General features: G+C 54.8%; 1 protein-coding gene across 3 annotated transcripts in view; it reads left to right on the forward strand.

Annotated features, from left to right (window-relative positions):
* Positions 1-25372, forward strand: part of LOC140189320 (reticulon-3-like) — a 53039-nt gene that overhangs the window by 23504 nt on the left and 4163 nt on the right. For 2 of the 3 annotated variants that reach the window (XM_072246029.1, XM_072246028.1), the window contains exons 2-5: positions 1675-4563; positions 17565-17772; positions 22810-22948; positions 24291-24360. In XM_072246029.1, coding sequence (XP_072102130.1) covers positions 1675-4563; positions 17565-17772; positions 22810-22948; positions 24291-24360 — 3306 coding nt within the window. The remainder of the gene's footprint in view (positions 1-1674; positions 4564-17564; positions 17773-22809; positions 22949-24290; positions 24361-25372) is intronic. The other variant, XM_072246030.1, reaches the window with a different exon arrangement.

Consider the following 25372-nt stretch of genomic DNA (forward strand, 5'->3'; position numbering starts at 1 on the left):
GACCTGAGGCTCCTGTACCTCCTGCCTGATGGTTGAGGGGTAATAACTGTTCCTGAACCTGGTGGTGTGGGTCCTGAGGCTCCTGTACCTCCTGCCTGATGGTTGAGGGGGTAATAACTGTTCCTGAACCTGGTGGTGTGGGACCTGAGGCTCCTGTACCTCCTGCCTGATGGTTGAGGGGTAATAACTGTTCCTGAACCTGGTGGTGTGGGTCCTGAGGCTCCTGTACCTCCTTCCTGATGGTTGAGGGGTAATAACTGTTCCTGAACCTGGTGGTGTGAGTCCTGAGGCTCTGTACCTCCTTCCTGATGGTACCAGTGAGAATAGAGCCTGGGCTGGGGTGGTGGTGGGGGCCCCTCTCTTCGGACGGCGCTCAGTGGCGGGGAGGCTTTCCCCGTGGCGGAGTGGGCCGCCTCCACTGCTTTCCGTTGACGCTTCTGTTCCCGGGCACTGGTGTTCCTGCACCCCGTCGGGGTGGGGTTGGGATACCGGTTCCTGCGGTCTTTTCCCTCATCCTTCCCTGAGCCCCCAGCCCGATGGTGGCGACGAGAGGGAGGGGGGGAGGGAGAACGGCCTGGGTCTTAGTGACGGCAGCTGCTTTCCTCCAGGGTTAGCTTTATTCCCCTCGCACGTTTACAGGCACTGGGGGTTTGCTGTGGAGTGTCAGTCAGGCAGCACCTGAAAGAAAATTCAACAATTATACAGAAAGTTGGAGGTTAAAGAACAGATATAGAAGGAAATGTGCAGAAAGACTCAAATACAACATAAACAGTTTTATTTTAAAAAGTGATTTCAAGTGTTTACAGGGCAGTAGAGGGGGATGGGGTGGACTAACAGAATGGTTGATCAGATTAACTGCCTGGCGGAAGAAACTTGAGTTTTGAGGCTTTCAGAAAAGGCAGCTTGCAGTGTCCACGATGGTTCTGATTTTTTCTTTCTCTCTCTCTCTGCCTAGCGAGTTTCCGTTCAGTGCGCTCGGCGGCGGGGAAGGCTATGCCTGCAGGCTGGGATCGGCCGTTGAGGGGGCCGCCCAGCCGGTCCCCGCGCGGGGCGCAGGGCGCGGAGGAGCCGAGTGCTTGTCTCCCAGGCTGCTTGGACCCATTTCTCCCGTTTTCCGTTGCTCCGCGCGGAGGGAGGGGAGGGGGGCGGCCATTTCGAGGAGTTGGTCTCAGTGGGTGGGTGGGTGGGGGAGGGAGCACGTTGCTATCTCCAATTCCCTCCACGTAGCTGTCACCCCTCTGCTTCTGGAGTCGGGTGGGTGGGGGAAGGTCTCAGCCGGGAAGTAACGTTGCTGCGAGTCAGTACTGACGCTTCCCGTCCGGGAAGCCAGTGAGGCTCGTCCAGTCGGATCTGACCTTCATCTCCCTTTCTGCGTTCCTTTTTTTTCCCCTCTCTGTCATTTCTTTTGGGTTGCAATTTCCTTCTTGAGTCCTCAGATGGTTGGGGGTGGAGGGGGGGGGGAAGCAATGCTACAACTCCGTTGTGAAAGTCGTTGCAATTCAGTTGTCCGTCCCGTGCATGTGTGCTGTGGTCGTGGTCTTTTCTTTTGCACCTCCCTCCCTCCCTCCCTCCCTCCTCCCTCAGCCTCTCACCTTGCCCACGAGCTCTGCATGCTGCAAGACTGGCTCCTGTCTGTTTTCTGGTTTCTGAACTTGTGTTGCTATCTGGTCACAGAGCGATCTCCGCCGCCGCCGCCGCCACCACCACCACCACAAAGTGCCCCCGGGCCGGCGGGACCATCCTCGCCGCCTCCTCTGCCCGCCTCGCCCCCTCCGCCCCGGACCCCCGAGGCTGCCACTCCAGACCGAGGCCCGCCCGGCCCGCCGGAGGAGGAGGAGGAGGAGGTCGTCTCGGGGACGCAGGGCGCCGACGGGCCGCAGAGGGCGGGGCCGGGTCCCGGAAGCTACCTGGAGAAGTACAGTTGGATGAGCCAGTCCGGGCTGACGTTCGAGAGGGAGGGGCGGCCGGCGGCGGCCGAGAAGCGCCCACCGGCGGACCTCGGAGCCGGGAGGGACCAGGCCAAGAGCGACCCGTCCTCCGTTGACTCCTCGCAGGAGGAGGACTCCCTGGAGAGGCTGACGCCCGACTCGCCGTTCGAGGTGCTGGCCGAGGCGCAGGAGAAGGAGCCCCGCTCCGCGCCGGCAGCTGAGAAGCGCCTGCCGGGGCTGGAGGAGCCCTCCCCCGCCGGAGGAGCGGCGGGCGGGAGTGGGCCCGACGGAGCGAGGGCCGAAGTTGGTGCTGTTCCAGGGCCGGAGGGCGCGAGGTGCAGCTTCCTGTCGGGCGACCAGTCCCCCCGCCGCCCCGAAGCTCAGGAGAAGGCTCCCGACTTGGGGGGCAGACCCACAGCGGCGGAGCAGGGAAGGGCGGAAGAAGTGCAGTCTTTGGCCACAGTAGTGTCTCTGGAGAGCTTCCAGCCGCTCCCGCCCCCGCCTGCATTAACGACCGTCCTCCCTGAATCTTCCAGCCCTGGTCCGCAGGCTAAGGACGGGTCCGTCACCTTGGACCAGCGTCCGGCGGACGGGTGGTCTCAGCCAGTTACCTCCCCCTCAGTTGGGGCACCGTCCTCGGCAGAGGTCTGCACCGTCCAGCCCACACTGCCCGTTGCGGACGGGCACGTGGAGAATTTAGACCAAGTGTCTGAGGCCAAGACTTCGACTGACAGGGGAAGCGGTGGTGAGACACGGCCCGGCCCCTGGTCCCCGGGGGAGGCTCCCCCACGCGTTAATGAAGCCGCCCCGGTGTGGTGCCCACCCGGAGCCCCGGCCGTCCGGACCACCGCTGCCCTCAACCGCGCTCAGCCGGAACCACCGAAGGCAGACAGATCCGGGGAATCCAGGGACGTGGCCGTCGCGGTTCTCAAAGGGCCCCCGGGTCCCCAGCCCGTGGCCCGGGAGGCAGCCGCCGTGGCAGGTCTGCCCGGCGTTTACGGTGGCCAGCAGAATGTGGGTCTGGTGTCAGTCACTAGCGTCACCGAGGTAGCCCGGGAGCAGGGCGTTGGCGCCAGAGAGGTGAAGGCAGTCAGCCCTGTGAGCCAAGGTGCCGAGGGGGATGGGAGCCAACCAGGAGACACCCGCACTTCCCAGCCGGAAAACCAAACAGGATTGGGCACATCTTCCCAGCCAAAGGACGAGGCAGGATTGGGCACAGCTTCCGGGCCGGAAAAACAAACAGGATTGGGCACAGCTTCCCAGCCGGAAAAACAAGCAGGATTGGGCACAGCTTCCCAGCCGGAAGACCAAACAGGATTGGGCACAGCTTCCCAGCTGACAGACCAAATAAAACTGGGCACAGCTTCCCAGCCGGAAAAACAAACAGGATTGGGCACAGCTTCCCAGCTGACAGACCAAATAAAACTGGGCACAGCTTCCCAGCCGGAAAAACAAACAGGATTGGGCACAGCTTCCCAGCTGACAGACCAAATAAAACTGGGCACAGCTTCCCAGCCGGAAAAACAAACAGGATTGGGCACAGCTTCCCAGCCGGAAGACCGAGCAGCATTGGGCACAGCTTCCCAGCTGACAGACCAAATAAAACTGGGCACAGCTTCCCAGCCGGAAAAACAAACAGGATTGGGCACAGCTTCCCAGCTGACAGACCAAATAAAACTGGGCACAGCTTCCCAGCCGGAAAAACAAACAGGATTGGGCACAGCTTCCCAGCTGACAGACCAAATAAAACTGGGCACAGCTTCCCAGCCGGAAAAACAAACAGGATTGGGCACAGCTTCCCAGCTGACAGACCAAATAAAACTGGGCACAGCTTCCCAGCCGGAAAAACAAACAGGATTGGGCACAGCTTCCCAGCCGGAAGACCGAGCAGCATTGGGCACAGCTTCCCAGCTGACAGACCAAATAAAACTGGGCACAGCTTCCCAGCCGGAGGACCAACTAAAGTTGTGCACAGCTTCCCGGCCAGCGGACGGGGCAGGAGTTCCAGGTCATCGACCTGAGGGAGGGGCCACAGGAGGGATGGTGGGACTGGCACAAGGAAGAATCGGAGCTTCTGCACCGGGAGTGTTGCCTCCTCTGTCGGTGGGCATTGGCCCAGCCGAGGGATGCTGGTCAGTGGCAGCGGCAGACGAGCAGAAAGCCAGCCCCAAGAGCTCGCCGGACGCGGTTACGGTGGACAGCCCTGACCTAGAGAGTCCCAGCCTCGAAGTAGGGGACACGTCCTCCCCTCTTCTGGAGATGATCCGCAGGTCGGAAATGCAGAGGGGCGTGCTGGCCTGGGAGCAGCAGGAGACGCTGGCGGCAGTCACGACGCAACCGGCTGTCGTCAAGCCCAGCCCCGTTCCGGTTGTTCTGGAGACCCCATCTGTCGTCATTGGACCCCCATCCGGCCCCACCCCGGAGCCCGAGCCGTCCGGGAGCCCGTCGCCCGCCGAGGGAGGCGGAGCAGTGGAGACAGGGGAGCGGACCAGCCCCCCTGCCCCCCGGGAGCCCGCCCTCCCGCCGGCGTCCCCCTCTGAGCCCTCGCCGGCTGGTGGAGAGGAACGGGAAGACCAGGAGACCCCGGAGGAGGTGGTTGGTGGGGAGGCTGCGGAGAGAGAGAAGAGAACCACAGGTACAAGCTTAGCTGTCTGCTTGTTGTTTTGTTTAACTGCATTCCCCACCTCTTCCTGCTCTTCCACCTCCCCCCCCCAACATCCTTCCCAAAGTCCATCCCAGAAATTCTGGGATCTTGTACAGACCTGACCCAGCCTCACTGTGTGGTGTGCATGTGTGGGTGAGAACGAGAGTCTGTCCTTGAAGGCCAAACTCGAATTGGCAGCGGCTCCTCCCCCATTTCCTGTCTCTAAATTTCTCTCTGCCGTCTGTGGAGATCTGTCTGTCCATCTCCACAATTCCCTGATTCCCATCTCTCTGCCAATGGCCCAAGACCCTGCGAAATTCCCTCTGGAAACCCTCCCTTTTTATTTTAATAACACACACAAAACGCTGGAGGAACTCGGCAAGTCAGGCAGCATTTATGGAGGGGGATAAACAGTCCTCTTGAAATGAAGGTTTAAGGTCAGCATTGATTGTCGGACGCCCGACGTCAGGTTAGTTTGTACACCGATTGTTGGCGTCAGGTTAATTTGTACACCGTGCAATGCGTCTTTTGCGTAAAGAGCTAGCAGCTCCTCGGGGTGTGCCGGGAGCAGCCCGCAGGCCTGGCCACACTCCGGCATCGTCACAGGACTCAGCGGAACAGAGCAGGCCTCTTCCACACAGACACACATCCACCCCCAGGGCCCCCAGTCCTTAGCCCCGGACGGAGGATCTGCTCGGGGCAGCCTGCAAATGCCACCATGCTTCCAGCAGCTCGCCGGATGCCTCTGTACTGTGGGCGGCCGCAGGGGAGAACGTGCAAACTCCTTGCTGGCAGTGGCAGGAATTGAAAAACCCCCTCCCCCCGGGGGTCGCTGATCGCTGACGCCGTCCATGCGCACTTCCCTTCCCTCTCGTTACCGCGGCTCCCTATTCTGGGGGCAGCTTGTGTGGGGTTCACTGATTCACGCGGGTGGGAGGTGTCGGTGGAAAGCAGATCACCCACGGGGGCGGTGGGATCTCGCGCCGAGCCGGGGGTCGGGATCGAACCCGGGACTTTGGAACCGTGCGGGTGCAGCGCTACCAACTGCGTCGCTCTTGGTGCACGTCCCTGCCTTCCCCACGCCCACCCTCCAACGGGTCCACTGAATGCTCCTGGTCCAGGGGGACCTGGGCCAAGTGGAACTGGTCAGCATCGAGCAGTCGGCCTGAAGGGTCTCCTTCAGTGTTTGTCACTTCATCTCTGAGACAACACTGTCAGAGGTCACACCCTCTCCCCTCCCTCTCTGAGACAACGCTGTCAGAGGTCACACCCTCTCCCCTCCCTCTCAGAGGTCACGTGTTGGAGGTCACACCCTCTCCCCTCCCTCTCAGAGGTCACGTGTTGGAGGTCACACCCTCTCCCCTCCCTCTCAGAGGTCACGTGTTGGAGGTCACACCCTCTCCCCTCCCTCTCAGAGGTCACGTGTTGGAGGTCACACCCTCTCCCCTCCCTCTCAGAGGTCACGTGTTGGAGGTCACACCCTCTCCCCTCCCTCTCTGAGACAACGCTGTCAGAGGTCACACCCTCTCCCCTCCCTCTCAGAGGTCACGTGTTGGAGGTCACACCCTCTCCCCTCCCTCTCAGAGGTCACGTGTCGGAGGTCACACCCTCTCCCCTCCCTCTCAGAGGTCACGTGTCGGAGGTCACACCCTCTCCCCTCCCTCTCTGAGACAACGCTGTCTGAGGTGTCGTGCCATCTCTGCACATCCTCGAACACAGGTGAACAGACAGAGACACAGAAACTCGACAGGTCAGGCAGCATCTGTGGGGAGGAATAAACTGTCAACGTTTTGTGCCGAGACTCTTCATTAGGACTAGAACGGAAGGGGGAAGGTGTCAGGGTAAGAACATGGGGGTGGGGGTGGTGAAGAGGACAGACTGGCAGGTGATGGGTGAGACCAGGTGAGGGGGAGGTGGGTGTGGGAGAGGGGGATGAAGTGAGACACTGGGAGGTGATAGGTGAGACCAGGTGAGGGGGAAGGTGGGTGGGGGAGAGGGGGATGAAGTGAGACACTGGGAGGGATGGGTGGAAGAGGTAAAGGGTTGAGGAAAATGATTTTGTTGGAGAGGAGAGCAGATCCTGGGAGAAAGGGAAGAAGACGGGGAACCAGAGGATGGTAAGGAGAAGAGAAGGGGTAAGAGGGGATCCAGAATGGGGAATGGAACAAGAGAGGAGGGGGAGGGAGAGAAATTGTTGTTCAGCACTTGGAATGGTCTCGGCCTGGAATGTCAAACTGTTTATTCCCCTTCGGAATAAGCTGTGTTTGTGATGACCCATCTGGTTGAATAACCAGCTCTATGGAAGAAGGAACTGAAACATAGACTTATTTCCTAAACGGGGAGTAAATTTAGAAATCTGAGGCGCATAGGGACTTGCGAGTCCTCGTGCAGAATTCCCTGAAGGTTAACTTCCAGGTTGAGTTCGTGGTGAGGAAAGCAAGAGCATTCTTTTCGAGAGGACTAGAATAGAAAAGCAAGGATCGGACCACAGTTGGAGTACCGTGAGCAGTTTCGGATGTGCTGGCATTGGAGAGGGTCCAGAGGAGATTCACAAGAATGATCCCAGGAATGAACAGGCTAACATACGAGGAGAGGTTGATGGCTTTGGGCCTGTACTCCCTGGAGTTCAAATCAATGGGTGGGGGGTGGGGAGAGGAGGGATCTCATTGAAACCTAACAAATATTGAAAGGCTTAGTGGATGTGGAGAGGATGTTTCCTATAGTGGGGGAGTCTAGGACTAGAGGACACAGATAGAGTGGGTGCGGAGAGGATGTTTCCTATAGTGGGGGAGTCTAGGACCAGAGGACACAGATAGAGTGGATGTGGAGAGGATGTTTCCTATAGTGGGGGAGTCTAGGACTAGAGGACACAGATAGAGTGGATGTGGAGAGGATGTTTCCTATAGTGGGGGAGTCTAGGACCAGAGGATACAGATAGAGTGGATGTGGAGAGGATGTTTCCTATAGTGGGGGAGTCTAGGACCAGAGGACACAGATAGAGTGGATGTGGAGAGGATGTTTCCAATAGTGGGACAGTCTAGGACCAGAGGACACAGATAGAGTGGATGTGGAGAGGATGTTTCCAATAGTGGGGCAGTCTAGGACCAGAGGGCACAGCCTCAGAATAGAGAGATGTCCATTTAGAACAAGATGAGGAAGAATTTCTTTAGCCAGAGGGTGGTGAATCTGTGGAATTCATTGCCACTGACAGCTGTGGAGGCTGAGTCATTGGGTATACTGCATTTAAAGCAGAGATGGATAGGTTCTGGATTAGTTGTGGGGAGAAGGCAGGAGAATGGGGCTGAGAGGGATGGTAAATCAGCCGTGATGGAATGGCGGAGTGTGCTTTATGAGCCGAATGGCCTATCTCTGCTCCTATGTCTAATGGAGGGGTCATTGCATTGAGCTGGAGATCGGTGCATGCTCTGGGATAGTTGGTTGAAGGGAGCTTGACTTCCTTGGGGTAGGCAGTGTGACCTCATACCACGCGCTTCACCCCATCAGTGCGTCCATTCCAATCATCGACACGAGCCCAGGACAGGGCCATTACCTCCCCCGGGATTCTGTCGTCCGCCAGCACGCTGCCAGCGATGTACAGAGACTGGGGACGTTTCAACGCGCTTTCGTTGGGAAGGGGGTTGGTGGGGCGGGAGGGTAGCTGACTGAACGAAGATTGGTAACATTGAAGGGCTCAGCCAGTGGGAGCTTAGCGGCCGGTGTGATGTTGTAATGGTGCCAGTGATCGCGGGTCGGCGTTCGATCCTGCCGCTAACTGTGAAGGAGGTTTGTACGTTCCACCCGCGACCTCATGGGTTGCCCGCCGCAGTCCGTAGACACGCATGGATGAGGGTTACTGTGTTGTGGGAACGCAGTGTTGGTGCCAGAAGCTTGGTGACTGAGGACAGGAGGCCACCGGCTCTGGGCTTGGAGGGGTGTGTGAGAGAGAGAGAGAGAGAGAGAGAGAGAGAGAGAGACAGAGACAGGGTGGGAAAGGGGCTGGTTTTGTTCCGTCGTTAATGCTGCTTGCATCGTTGTCTGGTGTCCTCCTGCTGGGGGTCGCAGGCACGCTGTGTTAGCGCCTGTGGGCTCCCTTCTGCCCCCCCCCCAGCACATCCTCGGAGCGTGGTCACTAACACAAACACCACATTTCACCCCATGTATCCGTGTACAGGCGACAGTTAAAGATGATATGGTGCGCTGGCCGTCATCAACCGTAGGGTTGAGTTTAGGAGCCAAGAGGTAATGTTGCAGCTATATAGGACCTGGTCAGACCCCACTTGGAGTACTGTGCCTGTGTACTTGGAGTAGTGAGTTCTGGTCACCTCACTACAGGAAGGATGTGGAAACCATAGAAAGGGTGCAGAGGAAATTTACAAGGATGTTGCCTGGATTGGGGAGCATGCCTTATGAGAATAGGTTGAGTGAACTCGGCCTTTTCTCCTTGGAGCGACGGAGGATGAGAGGTGACCTGATAGAGGTGTATAAGATGATGAGAGGCATTGATCGTGTGGATAGTCAGAGGCTTTTTCCCAGGGCTGAAATGGCTAGAATGAGAGCGCACAGTTTTAAGGTACTTGGAACTAGGTACAGAGGAGATGTCAGGGTTAAGTGTTTTTTTGACGCAGAGAGTGGTGGGTGCGTGGAATGGGCTGCCGGTGACGGTGGTGGAGGTGGGTACGACAGGGTCTTTTAAGAGACACTGCTGGAGCTTAGATAAATAGAGGACTGTGAGTCGCCCTAGGTAATTGTGCTGGAGGTTTTCGATGGTCTTTAACCTTACATCAACACGGTTGTTTGATTTGATGTAAACAAGGCTTTTTATGGTATGTAAAAGAGACAATTAAAGCTGATCTTTGTTTTGGATACTGAACTATTCAGTCCTTGAAGTGGCCAATGAAGGACCAAGTTCTCCCCTTTCTCTCCCAGGCAATGGGCCCCTTTTAGTTCAGAAGGGGTTAATCCTTTATCAGAGAACTGACATCTTTTAACTCGGATGAGTTGAATCTGGCTCCTGATTTAAGTAACTGCACAGTGTGGGAAACGTTTAGAGGTCTGTGGCAACAAACAAAGGTGCTGGAAGAACTCAGCGAGTCAGACAGCATCTGTGGAAGGAGATGGACAGGCAGCATTTCAAGCCAAGGCCCTTAACCCAGACTGAAGTATGAAAGAAGGGAGATGGTCCCTAAGGGGCGAGGAAAGAGCTGGCAGACGGAGGAGGGGAGAATGGGAATAGTGACAGAGACTGGGAGGTGACGGGTGGATCAGGTGAGGGGGAGTGATGGACAGACGGAGGAGGGGAGAGTGGGAATAGTGACAGACTGGGAGGTGACGGGTGGATCAGGTGAGGGGGAGTGATGGACAGACGGAGGAGGGGAGAGTGGGAATAGTGACAGAGACTGGGAGGTGACGGGGGGATCCAGGTGAGGGGGAGTGATGGACAGACGGAGGGGGGGAGAGTGGGAATAGTGACAGAGACTGGGAGGTGACGGGGGGATCCAGGTGAGGGGGAGCGATGGACAGACGGAGGGGGGGAGAGTGGGAATAGTGACAGAGACTGGGAGGTGACGGGTGGGTCAGGTGAGGGAGGAGTGATGGGCAGACGGAGGAGGGGATAGTGGGAATAGTGACAGAGACTGGGAGGTGACGGGGGGATCCAGGTGAGGGGGAGTGATGGACAGACGAAGGAGAGGAGAGTGGGAATAGTGACAGAGACTGGGAGCTGATGGGTGGATCAGGTGAGGGGGAGTGATGGGCAGACGGAGGAGGGAAGATTGGGAATAGTGACAGAGACTGGGAGGTGATGGGGGGATCCAGGTGAGGGGGAGTGATGGACAGACGGAGGGGGGGAGAGTGAGAATAGTGACAGAGACTGGGAGGTGACGGGGGGATCCAGGTGAGGGGGAGTGATGGGCAGACGGAGGAGGGGAAAGTGGGGGTCATGACAGAGGGCTGCAGATGGTGAGATCTGATCAGAGATGAAGGTGAAGCATTCAACGGCATGCAGGAGGAGAGGGGGGCAGATGGGAGCAGAAACAAGTTTGTTATAACCGACATCTGTCATGAAGTTTGTTTTGCAGCCGTACAGTCACAAGCCAAAGTAATTTATTTAAGCCATAACACAGAACTAGTGCAAAGGAGGTGTTGGTTCCTGAATCGTCGAGTGCATGCCTTCAGGCTCCTGTACCTCCTCCCTGATGGTAACAGTGAGAGGAGGGCACGTCCTGGGTGATGGGGGCCTCAGTGATGGACACCGCCTGGAGGCATTGCCCTTCGAGGATGGCCTCGATGGTGAGGAGAGGACCCAGTGGTAATGGGCAGATGGAAGGGTGGAGGACTGGAATGGGGCCATATTGACTGCTGTGGACAGGAGGTGAGAGATACCGTAGCTGCTATCGTGGGAAGGCTCCCTTCTCGTTGGGTGGTATCCTCCTCAGAATTGGGTTCATTATCACTGACGTGTGTTGTGGGATTTACTTTGAGCACTCCTCGTTCCAAAGACCTACGAGTTGGCTTGGCAGGTCTGATGGCGGAGAGGAAGAGACTGCTCCTACGATGTTGCCTTCGGGCTGCTGACGATGGGCGCGGGATGGCGCGTCCTTTTTGAAGACGTGAGGGGAGAGCCGAGCCGGCGACGGGGGCCGCCTGCGTCTGTGACCCCCCCCCCTCCCCCGCTGCTCTCCTCTCTGACCCCGCGCAGCGGCCCCTCCTCCGTGCCTGGCGGTGATGCGACCCGGTCAGAGAATGCCCTCCGCCAGACACGGGTGGAAACTCGCTGGAGTCGCTCGGCGACGCGCGGAACCTCCTCGCTCCCATCAGCGCGCCCTGCATTCCACCCTGACCTACAGTCAGAATGCTGTCTGTGTACTGTTGAAAACAAAAGACTTGTGCACAGTTCTGTAAATTGTCCATCCAGTTACCAAACGGACAATACTACTAAACTAACAAATAATCTTATTTCTGTTTCCCAATTACCTTCCTATTTTAGCCAACATTCAGCGCCCTGCACCCTAGCTATGTGACTAAGACTTTTTGCACAATACATCTGTTTTAAATTTTTTTAAAAATTTGCCGGAGTCTTTGGTGACGAACCAAATCTCCTTGAACTCTGACAAAGTGTAGCCACTGGTATGCCACCTGTGTTCCTGGGCCCAACATATCAACGGAACCACAAACTACTATTAGATCATTCTTTTAAAAAAAAAATCCAGTGCTCGCCCTGTGTTCAACTTGGTCGCTGCGTCTCCGTCAGTTGTCGGGGGGGTGTTAAAGGGCGTTATTGTGAATTCTTCCCCCCCCCCCCCCAAAACCCTGATCGTGTACTGCCTGCCAGTTCAGTTGTAGATTGTGCTCGGCGTTTTCCGACCATGTCCCCAGCACGGGGGGGTTGTTATTTTTCCCTATGCATTTGCTGTTTAGCACAGTGGTTGTTCGTTGGTCCTCCCGGGGGCGGTTTCTCATTGATTCTAGTGTGGTTCCTGGATTTACTGTGAGTGCCCACAAGAAAATGAATCTCTGGGTTGTATGTGGTGAGACATGTATTTTGATTAATTTACTTTGAACACAGTGCTGGAGAAACTCAGCAGGTCAGTCAGCATGTGAAACAGTCAAAGTTTCGGGCTGAGACCCTTCATCAGGACTGGAAAGGAAGGGGGCACAAGCCAGAATAAGGTGGTGGGTGGGTGGGGGAGAGGGGGGGATGAAGTGAGACACTGGGAGGTGATGGGTGAGACCAGGTGAGGGGGAAGGTGGGTGGGTGGGGGTGAGGGGGGATGAAGTGAGACACTGGGAGGTGATGGGTGAGACCAGCTGAGGGGGAAGGTGGGTGGGTGGGGGAGAGGGGGGAAGAAGTGAGACACTGGGAGGTGATGGGTGAGACCAGGTGAAGGGGAAGGTGGGTGGGTGAGGGAGAGGGGGGATGAAGTGAGACACTGGGAGGTGATGGGTGAGACCAGGTGAGGAGGAAGGTGGGTGGGTGGGGGAGAGGGGGGGGATGAAGTGAGACACTGGCAGGTGACAGGTGAGACCAGGTGGGTGGATGGGGGATAAAGTGAGACACTGGGAGGTGATAGGTGAAACCAGGTGAGGGGGGAATGAAGTAAGGAGCTTGAGATGATAGGTGGAAGAGGTGAAGGGATGAAGAAGAAGGAATCTGACAGGAGAGGAGAGAGGACCAGGGGAGAAAGGGAAGGAGGAGGGCCATCAGAGGAGATGATGGGTAGGTGAGGAGAAGAGGGGTGAGAGAGGAATCAGAATGGACGAGAAAGAGAGAGGGGAAGGAGGAGAAATCATCGTCAGAGAAATCAGGTTGGAGGCTACTCAGGTGGAGTATGAGGTGTTGCTCCATCAATTGTCAACCATGTGTAAAGGTCAAATTCTTTATTTACATAATCAATCACTACAGTAATACAGGTGTTAGCAGCCGATAGAATTGACACGCTAAAGGCCAGTAATATTTCAGTATTAAAGTAACCATCCAATAGTAATGTCAGCCTGGAATCCTTCCTTTGCATCGTTGTCTGTCTCCGGTCCCCTGCTGTACAAAGGGAAGTTACGCTCTGCAAAGATCTCTCCTGCCCCGGACTGTCTGCCCACGATCTGTAAACCGTCCTTGAGTGGGCATCGTCTCAAACCTTACCCTGCCACAACCTCCACGTGGGCGCTTCCCATGTCCGCGAACTGCGCTGATCCCTGAGTAGATTTCCCACCGCGGAGCGCTGCCCCAGGAAAGCAGCATCGATCATTGGGCCCCACCACCCAGGTCATGCTCTCTTCTCACTGCTGCCATCGGGAATGAGGTACAGGAACCTCAGGACCCACACCACCGGGTTCAGGAACAGTTATTACCCCTCGACCATCAGGAAGGAGGTACAGGAACCTCAGGACCCACTCCACCAGGTTCAGGAACAGTTATTACCCCTCAACCATCAGGCAGGAGGTACAGGAACCTCAGGACCCACACCACCAGGTTCAGGAACAGTTATTACCCCTCAACCATCAGGCAGGAGGTACAGGAGCCTCAGGACCCACACCACCAGGTTCAGGAACAGTTATTACTCCTCAACCAGTGCAGGTAACTTCACTCAAATCTACTCTGAATTGATTCCACGACCTACAGACCCATTTTCAAGGACCCTTTACAACTCGCGTTCTCAGTCTTATTTATTTTACTTGCAGTTTGCCAGCTTTGGCATATTGATAGATTGCCCGTCTTTGCTTGGTCAAAGTAAATTTATGATTAAGGTACGTGTAGGTCACTTGACACTACCCTGAGATTCGTCCGGTAAGGCCGGTCTTAAAGTTACCAGGCTTGGACTGCGTGCAGGAGAGCTGTCTCAGCTTGTCTTTCCGGTTTGATCTTTGACCTCTCAGAAATTTTTATTATTTTTGTTACTTAGCACGGGTTTTGAGCGTCACTGGCATTTATTGCCCATCTTTAATTGCTGATAGCTGAACTGGGGTTTGCTGGGTCTTTAAATTGCAAATGCTCCATGGGTCAGGGAGGGCCATGGTGAACCAGATGGGGTTTTATGCAACCTTGTAGATTTGCCCTCGTTCGCCGCAAGGAGCACTGTTGCAGGAGAGCAGCATTCTTCATCAAGGACACCCAGCATCCAAGCCATACTCTCTTCATGCTGGAAGGAGGTACAGGAGCTTTAATCCCACATCATCAGATTCAGGAACAGTTATTACCCTTCAACAGTCATCCCACCCTGCAAACACTCATTTCAGGGAGGTAGCACTATTAATATGCAGGAGACTCCCGGAACTTCCGAGAGAGGTGGGATGCCTGCTTCAACCGTGAGGCTCCTGAACTGACGTGGATAACTTCTCATCCCAACAGCGAACTGATTCCACAACCTACGGACTCCTTACAACTCGCGTTTGCATGTCTTGTCATCTTTTTCCCCATTGTTGTCGGTCTTTGTGTGTAGTTTTCTTTTCTCACAAATTCTGTTGTACTTCATTGTTTCCCTGTGATGCCTGCAAGGAAAAATCCCAGGGCTGTATATGGTGACATCTAGCTAGTTTGATGGTCCTGGCGAAGGGTCTCGGCCCAAAACGTCGACTGTACCTCTTCCTGGAGATGCTGCCCAGCCTGCTGCGTTCACCAGCAACTTTGATGTGTGTTGCTTGAAATTCCAGCATCTGCAGATTTCCTTGTGTTTGCGTTTGATGGTGAATTTGCTTTAATATTTTGAATTCTGGAGTCGCTCTCGTGCTCTCTCACTCAGACCCTCCTTCGACCTCTTTCCCTGGACAAGCTGGGAACCTCAGGGTGAGCAGTGTATGTGTTATCTTTGCTCCGGATTCCAGTATCTGCAGTCACATGTGCCTCTGAAAAGCCTGCCCCCCCCTGCCCCCCGGCGTGTTCTGGGAGGAAAGGCAGGAAATTGCTGATACTGAAAATCTGCTTAAGCCCCTCGTCCCTGCTGGGGCTCAGGCCACTGAGAGCAGCTCGTCAGAGTGCCCTGTCCTGGGCCGGTCTTCCAGGCCGCCTTCAGGGTCCTTCCTCTCCCCGGGAGGAGGCCTCGTGAGCTTCTGTTGGCGTCCCTGTCATTCTGGGTTTTTTCATGAGACAGGGCTGCCAGCTCCAGGTCCAACCCTCCACCATACGCGGCCCGGCTTGGGTCCGTCCGCGGCGAAGTTTCCGTGAGACCTGTCGGGGTGAACATTAGCCCATTCAGCCCATTGGGTCTGCTCCATCAAGGTGGAGTTAGATACTGGGATAGCTGCGCCAAGTGACTCGGTGGGTCAGGCAGCATCCGTGGAGGGGGTGACTGGGAATGAAGGGTCTGGGCCTGAAGCATCTCCACCCTCCTCCTCCTCTGTCCCCCTGTGGGGGGGGGGCAGTTCCTGATTAAAATAAAGAGAGTCTTGGCTCCGTGGAGCACTGAGAGAGGCCGTTCGGTCCATCGTGCTCATTCTGAGCACCCAGTGTCCTTTTGTACCACGTTTATAGATTGGGAGAACAGGACTGAAATACTCCTCTCCTTCCCCCCCCCCCCCCCACACCTATTTATTCTGGCTTCTCCGCCCCCCCCCCCCCCCCCAAAAGTCCTGATGATAGATCTTGGCTCAAAACGTCGACTGTTTATTCCCCTCCATGGACCTACTGAGTTCCTCCAGCATTTTGTTACCTGTGACTGACCAAATGGAGAAGGTTCTCAACTCGATCCACCCATCTGTCACCTGCCAGCTCCCCTCAGACCTCTTCCCTGCAGCTCTTTTTTTAAACTTTATATCAGAATCAGGTTTATAATAGTCATAGTCATACTTTATTGATCCCGGGGGAAATTGGTTTTCATTACAGTTGCACCATAAATAATTAAATAGTAATAGAACCATAAACAGTTAAATAGTAATATGTAAATTATGCCAGTAAATTATGAAATAAGTCCAGGACCAGCCTATTGGCTCAGGGTGTCTGACCCTCCAAGGGGCATGTCATGAATAATCACTGGCATGTCATGAAATTTGTTGTTTTCGTGGCGGCGGTAAGAGGCAATAGGTAAAAGGTAAATTTAAAAATAAGAAATGTCTCTAAAAATTGAGTGCACAAATAGCAAAATGGATCAGAAATCGGACTGCGGAGGGCTCCTGAAACACTGAGTCTGTCTCTTCGGGCTCCTGTGCCCCCTCTCTGATGGTGTCCTGGGTGGTAAGGGTCCTTTGTGATGATGGATGCCATCTCTTACGGGCATCGCTGTTTGAAACAGCTCACCCTTTTCCGCCACCGACCCCTCAACTGAGGGCTGGCGGGTGTTCACTCAACTTCTCCTTCCCGGAGTCCCGATTCCTTGGCCTCGCACGGACATTGAGGGGGAAGGTGGCTGTGACGGGATCACTCAGCCTGTCTCGCCACGCCATTTTCCCCGTCCCATCCTGATGAAGGGTCGCGAGCCGAAGGGCGAACCGCCTGCTTCCAGTTTGGCGGTGGCTGCTGCTGATTTGAAAACGTCTCCACCGTGAATGATGCCCGGGTTCCTCCAGCACAGAGTCTTTTGTGGGAGAGGTTCAGCTTGGAACTGACGCAAATGTAACTCGCACGAATCCAAGTGCATGTGTGTCACCGTGTACAACCGTGAGATTCATTTCCTTGCGGGCAGACACAGTAAATGCATAGAATAACAGAATCAATGAAGGACCAGACAGACGGCGTACAAGAGGCAACAACCTGTGCAAATACGAGAAGAAAGAAGAAAAAAATAAATAAACGATAAAAATATCGAGAACAAGCGACGATGAAGAGTCCTCGAAAGTGAGTCCAGAGGATGTGGGAACAGTTCAGTGTCGGGTGAGTGAAGTTGCCCCCTCTGGTTCAGGAACCTGATGGCTGAAGGTTAATAACTGTTCCTGAAACTGGTGGTGTGGGTCCTGAGGCTCCTGGACCTCCTTCCTGATGGTAGCAGCGAGAAGAGAGCATGTCCTGGGTGGTGGGGGTCCCTGATGCTGCTTTCCTGCGACAATGTTTCACGTAGACGTGCTCAATGGTGGGGAGGGCTTTACCCGTGAGGGACTGGGCCGTGTCCACTACTTTCTGGTAGGATTTTCCGTTCGAGGGCACTGGTGTTTCCAGACCAGGCGCTAATGCAACCAGTGAACGTTCTCTCCACTGCGCTTCTATACAAGTTTGTCAAAAGCCGCATTTCGGGAAATCTGACCATCAGGTCGTCCTCTTCCCATCTGCGTGTAGGCAGAAGCTACAGAGCAGGACTCCAGAGACAAGGGCAGAACGTTCTGGAGTTCCTCCAACATTTTGCGTGTGTGTGCGCGTGCGTGTGTGTGTGTGTGTGTGTGTGTGTGTGCGTGTGTTGAACTTGCTGCCTGCACTGTGCTTTCTCTGTTGCTGTGACACTTTATTCTGCTTTCTGTTACTCTTTAACCTTGCCGTACCTCAGTGCACTGTGTAATGATCTGATCGGTTTGAAATTTTCATTGCGTCTTGCGTACAATAAACGGATTTAACTTAAGTTTGTCCCCTTCGTCTGCAGTGAAGGATCTGATCTACTGGACCGACCCCAAGAAGACGGGCCTGGTGTTCGGCTCGGCACTGACCCTCCTGGTGTCGCTGGCGGTCTTCAGCGTGGTCAGCGTGCTGGCCTACCTCGTGCTCGCTCTCCTCGCTGTCACCATCAGCTACCGCGTCTACAAGTCGGTCATCCAGGCCGTGCAGAAGACCAACGAGGGAAACCCTTTCAGGTAGGGGTGGGGGGGCGCGCAGGGCGGTGGAGTCGCTGTTTTCGAGGAAGGGAGGGAGGGTGGGGCTGGAGAGATTCGGGCGGCGGTTGTTAGCACTTGGGAGGATCGTGAGCAGTTTTGGGGGGGCCCTCATCGAAGAAGAGATGGCCTGCCTTCGGAGAGGGTCCAGAGGAGATTCACAGGAATGAGAGGGTTAACGTATGAGGAGCGTTTGGGTCTGTTGTTACCGGAGTTTAGAAGAATGGGGGGGTGGGGGGGGTGCAGAATCTTATCGAAACCTACTGAATATTGAAAGGTCTAGATAGGGTGGATGTGGAGAGGATGTCGGTACTGGGAGAGTCTGGAACCAGAAGGCACAGCCTCAGAATAGAGGGGTGTACATTTAGAATGGAGGTGATGAATTTCTGCAGCCAGAGAGTGGTGAATCTGTGGAACTGGTGGCCACGGGTGGCTGTGGAGCCACTGGGTATCCTTAAAACAGAGGTTGACAGGTTCTTGATTAGTCAGGGCGTCGAAAGGTGTCCTCTCCAGGATGCAAGCCAGGGCGGGAAGATTTGAAGAACCGGCTCTTGCCCATGCAGTGGTTTCCCCCTCTCCACGTCACTGACGTATCTGAGGGATGGGCAAGCGACGATACAGCTTGGCACCAGTGTCATCGCAGAGGTTGCCAGGGTGAAGTTGTAAACAACATCAAACTGCCTTAGGGACCCCGGCTCCGGATTTCTTCCTCGGGGTTTACTCCCAAAGCCTTTCCCATGGGTGGGTATGGCCACAAGGCAGCGGAGGTTTAAAATCAGAATTTTCCTTCTCCAAGGCTGACGAGCCCCACCTGCCTGAAGCAGCTGGTTTTGAGGCCCCAGTGGTCCACCTTTGCCTCTTCTCCTGCCAGTAGAAACAGTTCCGCCGGGCCTAGTAACTAATCCACCTATGAAGGGCAAGAGTTGGACCTGGTTGGCCCGGGCTGTCAGGGCTGCACGCCATTTGGAGCACTTTATAGGTAGTGGGAGCTTATCTCCATCACCACCCCCGGCCACGACGACCCAAGAGAACTCTGTAACATTTCATGGGTTCTCCCGTTCTTCTACACTGAAGAACATCCATTCCTTCTGGGATTTATCCCATCCCCTTTATGGAGGGTCCGATTGGATCTCCCTGCCCCACTCTGTTAGAAAGCCTCTTCCTAAACCCCACCCACTTTACGTGGGGAAACAGTTCCCCCTCTGATTTTTTTTCTCCCCCCCCCCCCAACCCCTCTGGATTGTCCGCTGATTGGAGTGACCCCGGACCACAGGCCAGGGGAACAGGATCCAGTCTGATCCGACGTTCCTTCATGGCTGATTTATTATCCCTCTCAACCCCATTATCAAGAATCCATCGGCCTCTGCGTTAAACACATCAATGACAGCCAAGTATGGCAATGAATTCCGCAGATTCACCACCCTCTGGCTAAAGCAATCCCTCCTCGCCTCCGTTCCAAAGGGACGCCCCTCCATTCTGAGGCTGTGCCTTCAGTGGTTTACCGAGGCTCTCCACCGGTCAGGGTCGAGCATGGATGTTACACCCTCGCCGTGTTGAAATGTGAGCCAGGACAGGACGATATGGGGAGCAGGCTCACAGCTGATGAATGCAAAGGAACGGCAGAGACCGACACAGTTTGGCACCGGCAGTGTCGCAGGAGTTGCCCATCGGCATTGAACTCAACGTAGGACTGTCTTAGGGACCCCAGCTCCGGATTTTTCCCTCGGGGTTCACTCCCAAAGCCTTCCCCGTGGGTGGGTATAGCCACAAGGCAGCGGAGGTTTGAGATCGGAGTTTTCCTTCTCCTGGATGAGCCGCCGACCGCGGCTGACGAGCCCGAAGCAACTGTTTTTACGGAGTCAGTAACCCGCTGTTCCGCCGGGCTTGGTAGCTAAGCCACCCGTGAAGGCCAGGAGCTGGACTGGGTTGTCAATGGTTATTTGAGGCACATTTCATAGAACATAGGACAGAACAGCACAGGAAGGCCATTCGGCCCACAATGTTGTGCTGAACCGGCTAAAAAGCAAATCAAAAACACCCAAACAGTAGGGTTCGTCCATTGTCATCGATGAAGACCTCGACACCATTAGTACTTTTTTTTTAAATTACGAGTTGAGTTGCGAGCTCGACACTCAACCCGGCACGGATGGGTAGCGTGCCCGGGAGCGGCTCGACTGGGTTCGAACTCGGGAACCTTCGCTCCCGGAGTCCGGTGCTGATGTTACTGCGCCGCCGGCCGGCTTATGATGGTGTCGAGACTAGCCCGTGATTTGGATTTAAGTGAGGGAGAGTTGCGCAGTGTCAGCCTCACTCTCTCTTCCCAATTCCCATCTGGATCCAGTGGCAAGACAGAGTCGAGATGGCTGGAGATGGGACTAGGCGCAGTGGATGACCAGGATGTCTTCTGTGTCTTGTCCTGCTCTACACGTTCCACGACGCTTGCAGAAACCGCCTTCTTGACTGTTGGACCTTCCATTGGTCTCGTCCGCTCAATCCACCAGAGTCTGTCTTCACATGCTGGGATAGACAACTCCCTATCTCACCGAGGGTTTGAGACCCGTCGGCTACCCCCACCTGGTTTAGCCGGCTTGTCGAAGCCGTTGCCCGGGGTGTGGCCGCTGTCACATGCAAACAGCTCCGGGGAGCCACAGGGGAGAGCTGAGTGCCAGGTGGGGACCAAAGGTGGGCTAACCGCCTTGAAAAGGACGTGACACGTTCCCCCACCGGAGGTGCTACCCCTCCCTGACACCCCATACACCCCACTCAAACACTAACCCCTCTTACTTACACAGCGTCCATATCCCTCCATTACATTAGAGGTTTTTAAGAGACATTTGATAGGCACGTGGATGTGAGGAAGATGGAGGGATGTGGACATGGTGTAGGTAGAAGGGATTAGTGTCTGGGTATTTTTGATTTGATTTTCAGCCGGGTCAGCACAACATTGTGGGCCGAATGGCCTGTTCCTGTGCTGTTCCCTTCTATGTTCCGGATTCCACCCTCAGAAATCTGATCTTCCTCTTTCCTACACCTCATGGAGGGTGTTCAGCTGAGGCCGCGCCCTGGCAACGGAGGCTCCCTGGGAGCGGATGTTTCCGGATTTCTGCTTGCGCAGGGCGACGTGGTTCTGGCTAGCGTAACACTTTACGGCCACAGCTCCGAGAGTGGGTTTCAGTTCCTGCCGCTGTCTGCGAGGGGTTTCTACATTGTCCCGTCCCCACCGCCCCCGCCCCCCCCCCCCAGCCTCCCGTCACCGCGTGGATTTCCTGCAGGTGCCACAGTCACAAAGACGGATAGAACCATACGATACAAGAGCAGAATTGGGCCATTTGGCCCATCGAGACTGCTCTGTCATTTCATCATGGCTGATCCATTTCCCTCTCAGCCCCACTCTCCTGCCTTCTCCCCGTGTCCCTTCATGACTAATCAAGAACCTGTCAACCTCCGCTTTAAATATACCCAACAACTTGGCCTCCCCAGTCGCCTGTTGCAGTGAATTCCACAGATTCACCACTCTCTGGCTAAAGAAATTCCTCCTCATCTCCGTTCTAAAAGGACGTCTCTCTATTCTGAGTCTGTGTCCTCTGGTCCTAGACTCCCCCACTATAGGAAACATCCTCTCCACATCCACTCTATCTGTGTCCTCTGGTCCTCGACTCTCTCACTACAGGAAACATCCTCTCCACATCCACTCTATCTGTATCCTCTGGTCCTAGACTCCCCCACTGTAGGAAACATCCTCTCCACATCCACTCTATCTGTGTCCTCTGGTTCTAGACTCCCCCACTATAGGAAACATCCTATCCACATCCACTCTATCTGTGCCCTCTGGTCCTAGACTCTCTCACTACAGGAAACATCCTCTCCACATCCACTCTATCTGTGCCCTCTGGTCCTAGACCGCCCCACTATAGGAAACATCCTCTCCACATCCACTCTATCAAGGCCTTTGACCATTCAATAGGTTTCAATGAGTTTCCCCCCACCCCTCATTGTTCTGAATTCCAGTGAATACAGGCCCAGAGCCATCACACGCTCTTTGTATGACGAGCCATTCAATCCTGGAATCATTTTTGTGAATCTCCTTTGAACCCTCTCCAGTGTCAGCACATCCTTACTAAGATCAGGGGCCCAACCCTGCTCACAATACTCCAAGTGAGGCCTCACCAGTGCTTTATAAAGACTTAACATTACACCTTTGCTTTTGTATTCTAGTCCTCTTGAAATGAATCCCAACATTGCATTTGTCTTCCTCACCACAGACTCAACCTGCAAATTAACCCTTAGGGAATCCTGCACAAGGACTCTCAAGTCCCTTTGCACATCAGATTTCTATATTTTCTCTCCATTTAGAAAATATTCAACCCTTTCATTTCTCCTACCAAAGTGCATGACCAGACACTTCCCAACACTGTATTTCATCTGCCAATTCTTTGCACATCCTCCCAATCTGTCCTAGTCCTTTTGCAAACTCCCTGCTTCCTCAAAACTACCTGCCTCCCCACCTATCTTCATGTCGTCTGCAGACTTGGCAACAATTCCATCAACTCCATCATCCGAATCATTGAAGTACGGCGTAAAAAGAATGGGTCCCACACGAACCCCTGTCGGACACCACTCGTCACCGGCAGCCAACCAGACAAGGCTCCCCTTATTCCCAGCCTTTGCCTCCTGCCAATCAGCCACTGCCCTGTCCATGCTAGAATCTTTCCTGGTATTCACTACATGTTTTGAAGTACCTGTGGAAATACAAGATTTATCTTTTACTTTCAACTTCATTTGGGCCTGTCAGCTTATGCCGATTAATGCTTCTCGTCTCTCTTGTCCCTCTTTCCTGAGGCAAACCGAAACGGATCATTGAAAGTCTTTCCCACAACGTCAGCTCCTGGCCCGTCCCCGCTGCCTTGCGAAGCGCTGACCCGGGGTTTGGGGGGTGGGGGGGGGGGGTCTCTGTTTTCCAGAAGCTGCCCCATTCTGTGGCTGGGAACCACCTCCTGATCTCTTCCCCCCTCCCTGCAGAGCCTACTTGGAGCAGGACGTCACCATGTCGCCGGACACATTCCGCAAGTACTGCGACACCACCCTGGTGCACATGAACCAGGCTCTGAAGTACCTGGTGCAGCTCTTCCTGGTCCAGGATCTGGTCGATTCGCTCAAGGTCAGTCTGCTGCCTGCTGGGGCTGGACGCTTCCATTTGCGACGGCTCATGTTCTGTTCTCCCCCCGGCCTCCCTTTTCCCCACCACTCCCATCCCTCTGCACGCTCTCGATGTCCTAGCGCCTTTAGCGAGGGTTGTTTGATTGGGGATCTCCTCTCCCCGATGACCCGCACTAATATTTGGTTATATCTCTATGGCTAAGTCCCTTGGCTCCGTGGTAGATGTTGGGAAGCTTTAGGCGAATGGATTTGGTCACGTTACTGCCATCCGCCAATAAATGTCACGAGTTTCAATCGACACACCACAGAAAGCATCCTGTCCGGATGCAGCACAGCTTGGGGTGGCAACTGCTCTGGCCTTGGGGAACCGTAGAGAGTTGCTGAACCGGCCTCCCCTCCAGTAAAGACCCCACCCACCCCAGAACGTCCTCTCATCTCCCCTCTCCCATCGGGCAGAAGTTTGAAAGTGTGTACTGTCGCTGTCGTAGACAGCTCTGTCCCACTGTTGTCAGATTCCTGAACAGACCTCTCACACGCTGAGTGACTCTCCGTCCCACAACCTACCTCGTTGTGGACCTTGCACGTTTTCTGTCTACTTGCCCTGCAGAACCTCCTGTGTTTATCAATCCGATCAGTTGATCAGATCTTGTCAATCTGACCCTTCTCCCCCACAAAGCCCCCATTTTCCTATCATCCATATGCGACTCTTAGGAGACCCAAATGTCCGGGCCTCCATCCCACCCCTGGCAGACCGTTCCACACACCCATCACTCTCTCTGTAATAAATAAGTAGTTCTTATAACATTTACACCCCCCCCCCCCATACTTTCAACCCATCACCTTAAAAATGTCCCCTCGTATGAGCCATTTCTGCCCTGGAAAAAGTCTCTGGCTGTCCACTCGATCTGTGCCTCTTATCATCTTGTACACCTCTATCAAGTCACCTCTCATCCTCCTCCACTCCAGAGAGAACACTCCAGAGAGAAAAGTCCCAGCTCACCCAACCCATCCTCACAAGACACGCTCTCTAATCCAGGCAGCATCCTGGTGAATCTCCTCTGCACCCTCTCTAAAGCTTCCGTATCCTTCCTGCAGTGAGGCGACCAGAACTGAACACAATACTCCCAGTGTGGTCTGACCAGGGTTTTATAGAGCTGCAGCATTACCTCACGGCTCCTGAACTCAATCCCCCGACTAATGAAAGCCAACACACCAAACGCCTTCATAACCACCCGATCAACTTGTGCACCAACTTTGAGGGATCTGTGGACGTGGAGCCCAAGGTCCCTCTGTTCCTCCCGACTGCGAACCATTAATGAACCAGTGACCGATTCTCTCTGCAGCTCGCGGTTCTGATGTGGTTAATGACATACGTCGGCGCGGTATTTAACGGACTGACCCTTCTCATCCTGGGTAAGGCCAAGGAGCAAACTCTTCTTGATTCCGTAGCTCTACCAACTTTTTAACCCACTCCAAGATCAATCTAACCTTTCCCTCTACATACCCCTCCATTCTTCTATCACCTATGTGTCTATCTAAGTCTCTTAGTGTATCTGCCTCCACCACACCTGAATTATTTGGACTTCTGCCCCGCTTCCTTTCCAGTTCTGATGAGGTTTCTCAGCCTGAAATGTCAACTTGTTATTTCTCCCTGTAGACGCTGCCTGACCTGCTGAGTTCCTCCAGTATTTTATGTGTGTTGCTCTGGATTTCCAGCATCCACAGATTTTCTCTTGTGCTTATGCTGTATAAACCCACTCCAAGATCAGTCGATCCCTTCACTCTCCACGTTCACCTCCAGTTTTCCATGTGCCTATCTAAGAGTCTCTTAAATGTCTCCAGTGTATCTGCCTCCACCACCTCCCCTGGCAGGGCGTTCCACTCAGCAGGTCAGGCAGCATCTGCGGAGGGGAATAAACGGTTGACGTTTCGGGCCAACACCCTTAAGCAGGACTGGAGAGGAAGGGGCAAGCCAGAAAAAGGTGGTGGGTGGGGGAGAGGGGGGATGAAGTGAGACACTGGGAGGTGATAGGTGAGACCAGGTGAGGGGGAAGATGGGTGGGGGAGAGGGAGAATGAAGTGAGACACTGGGAGGTGATGGGTGAAACCAGGTGAGGGGGAAGGTGGGTGGGTGGGGGAGAGGGGGGATGAAGTGAGACACTGGGAGGTGATAGGTGAGACCATGTGAGGGAAAGGTGGGTGGGTGGGGGAGAGGGGGGATGAAGTGAGACACTAGGAGGTGATAGGTGAGACCAACTGAGGGGGAAGTTGGGTGGGTGGGGGAGAGGGGGGATGAAGTGAGACACTGGGAGGTGATAGGAAGTCAGTCAGAAAGCTTCCCATCTCCCCCCCCCCCCCCCAGTACTGTGATTGTGTCTGTGTGTGGGCTGGTGGGGGGGAAGATGACGGGTTGAGGTGTGACCTG

This window comes from Mobula birostris, chromosome 28 (assembly GCF_030028105.1).
Source record: "Mobula birostris isolate sMobBir1 chromosome 28, sMobBir1.hap1, whole genome shotgun sequence".
Taxonomy (NCBI): domain Eukaryota; kingdom Metazoa; phylum Chordata; class Chondrichthyes; order Myliobatiformes; family Myliobatidae; genus Mobula; species Mobula birostris.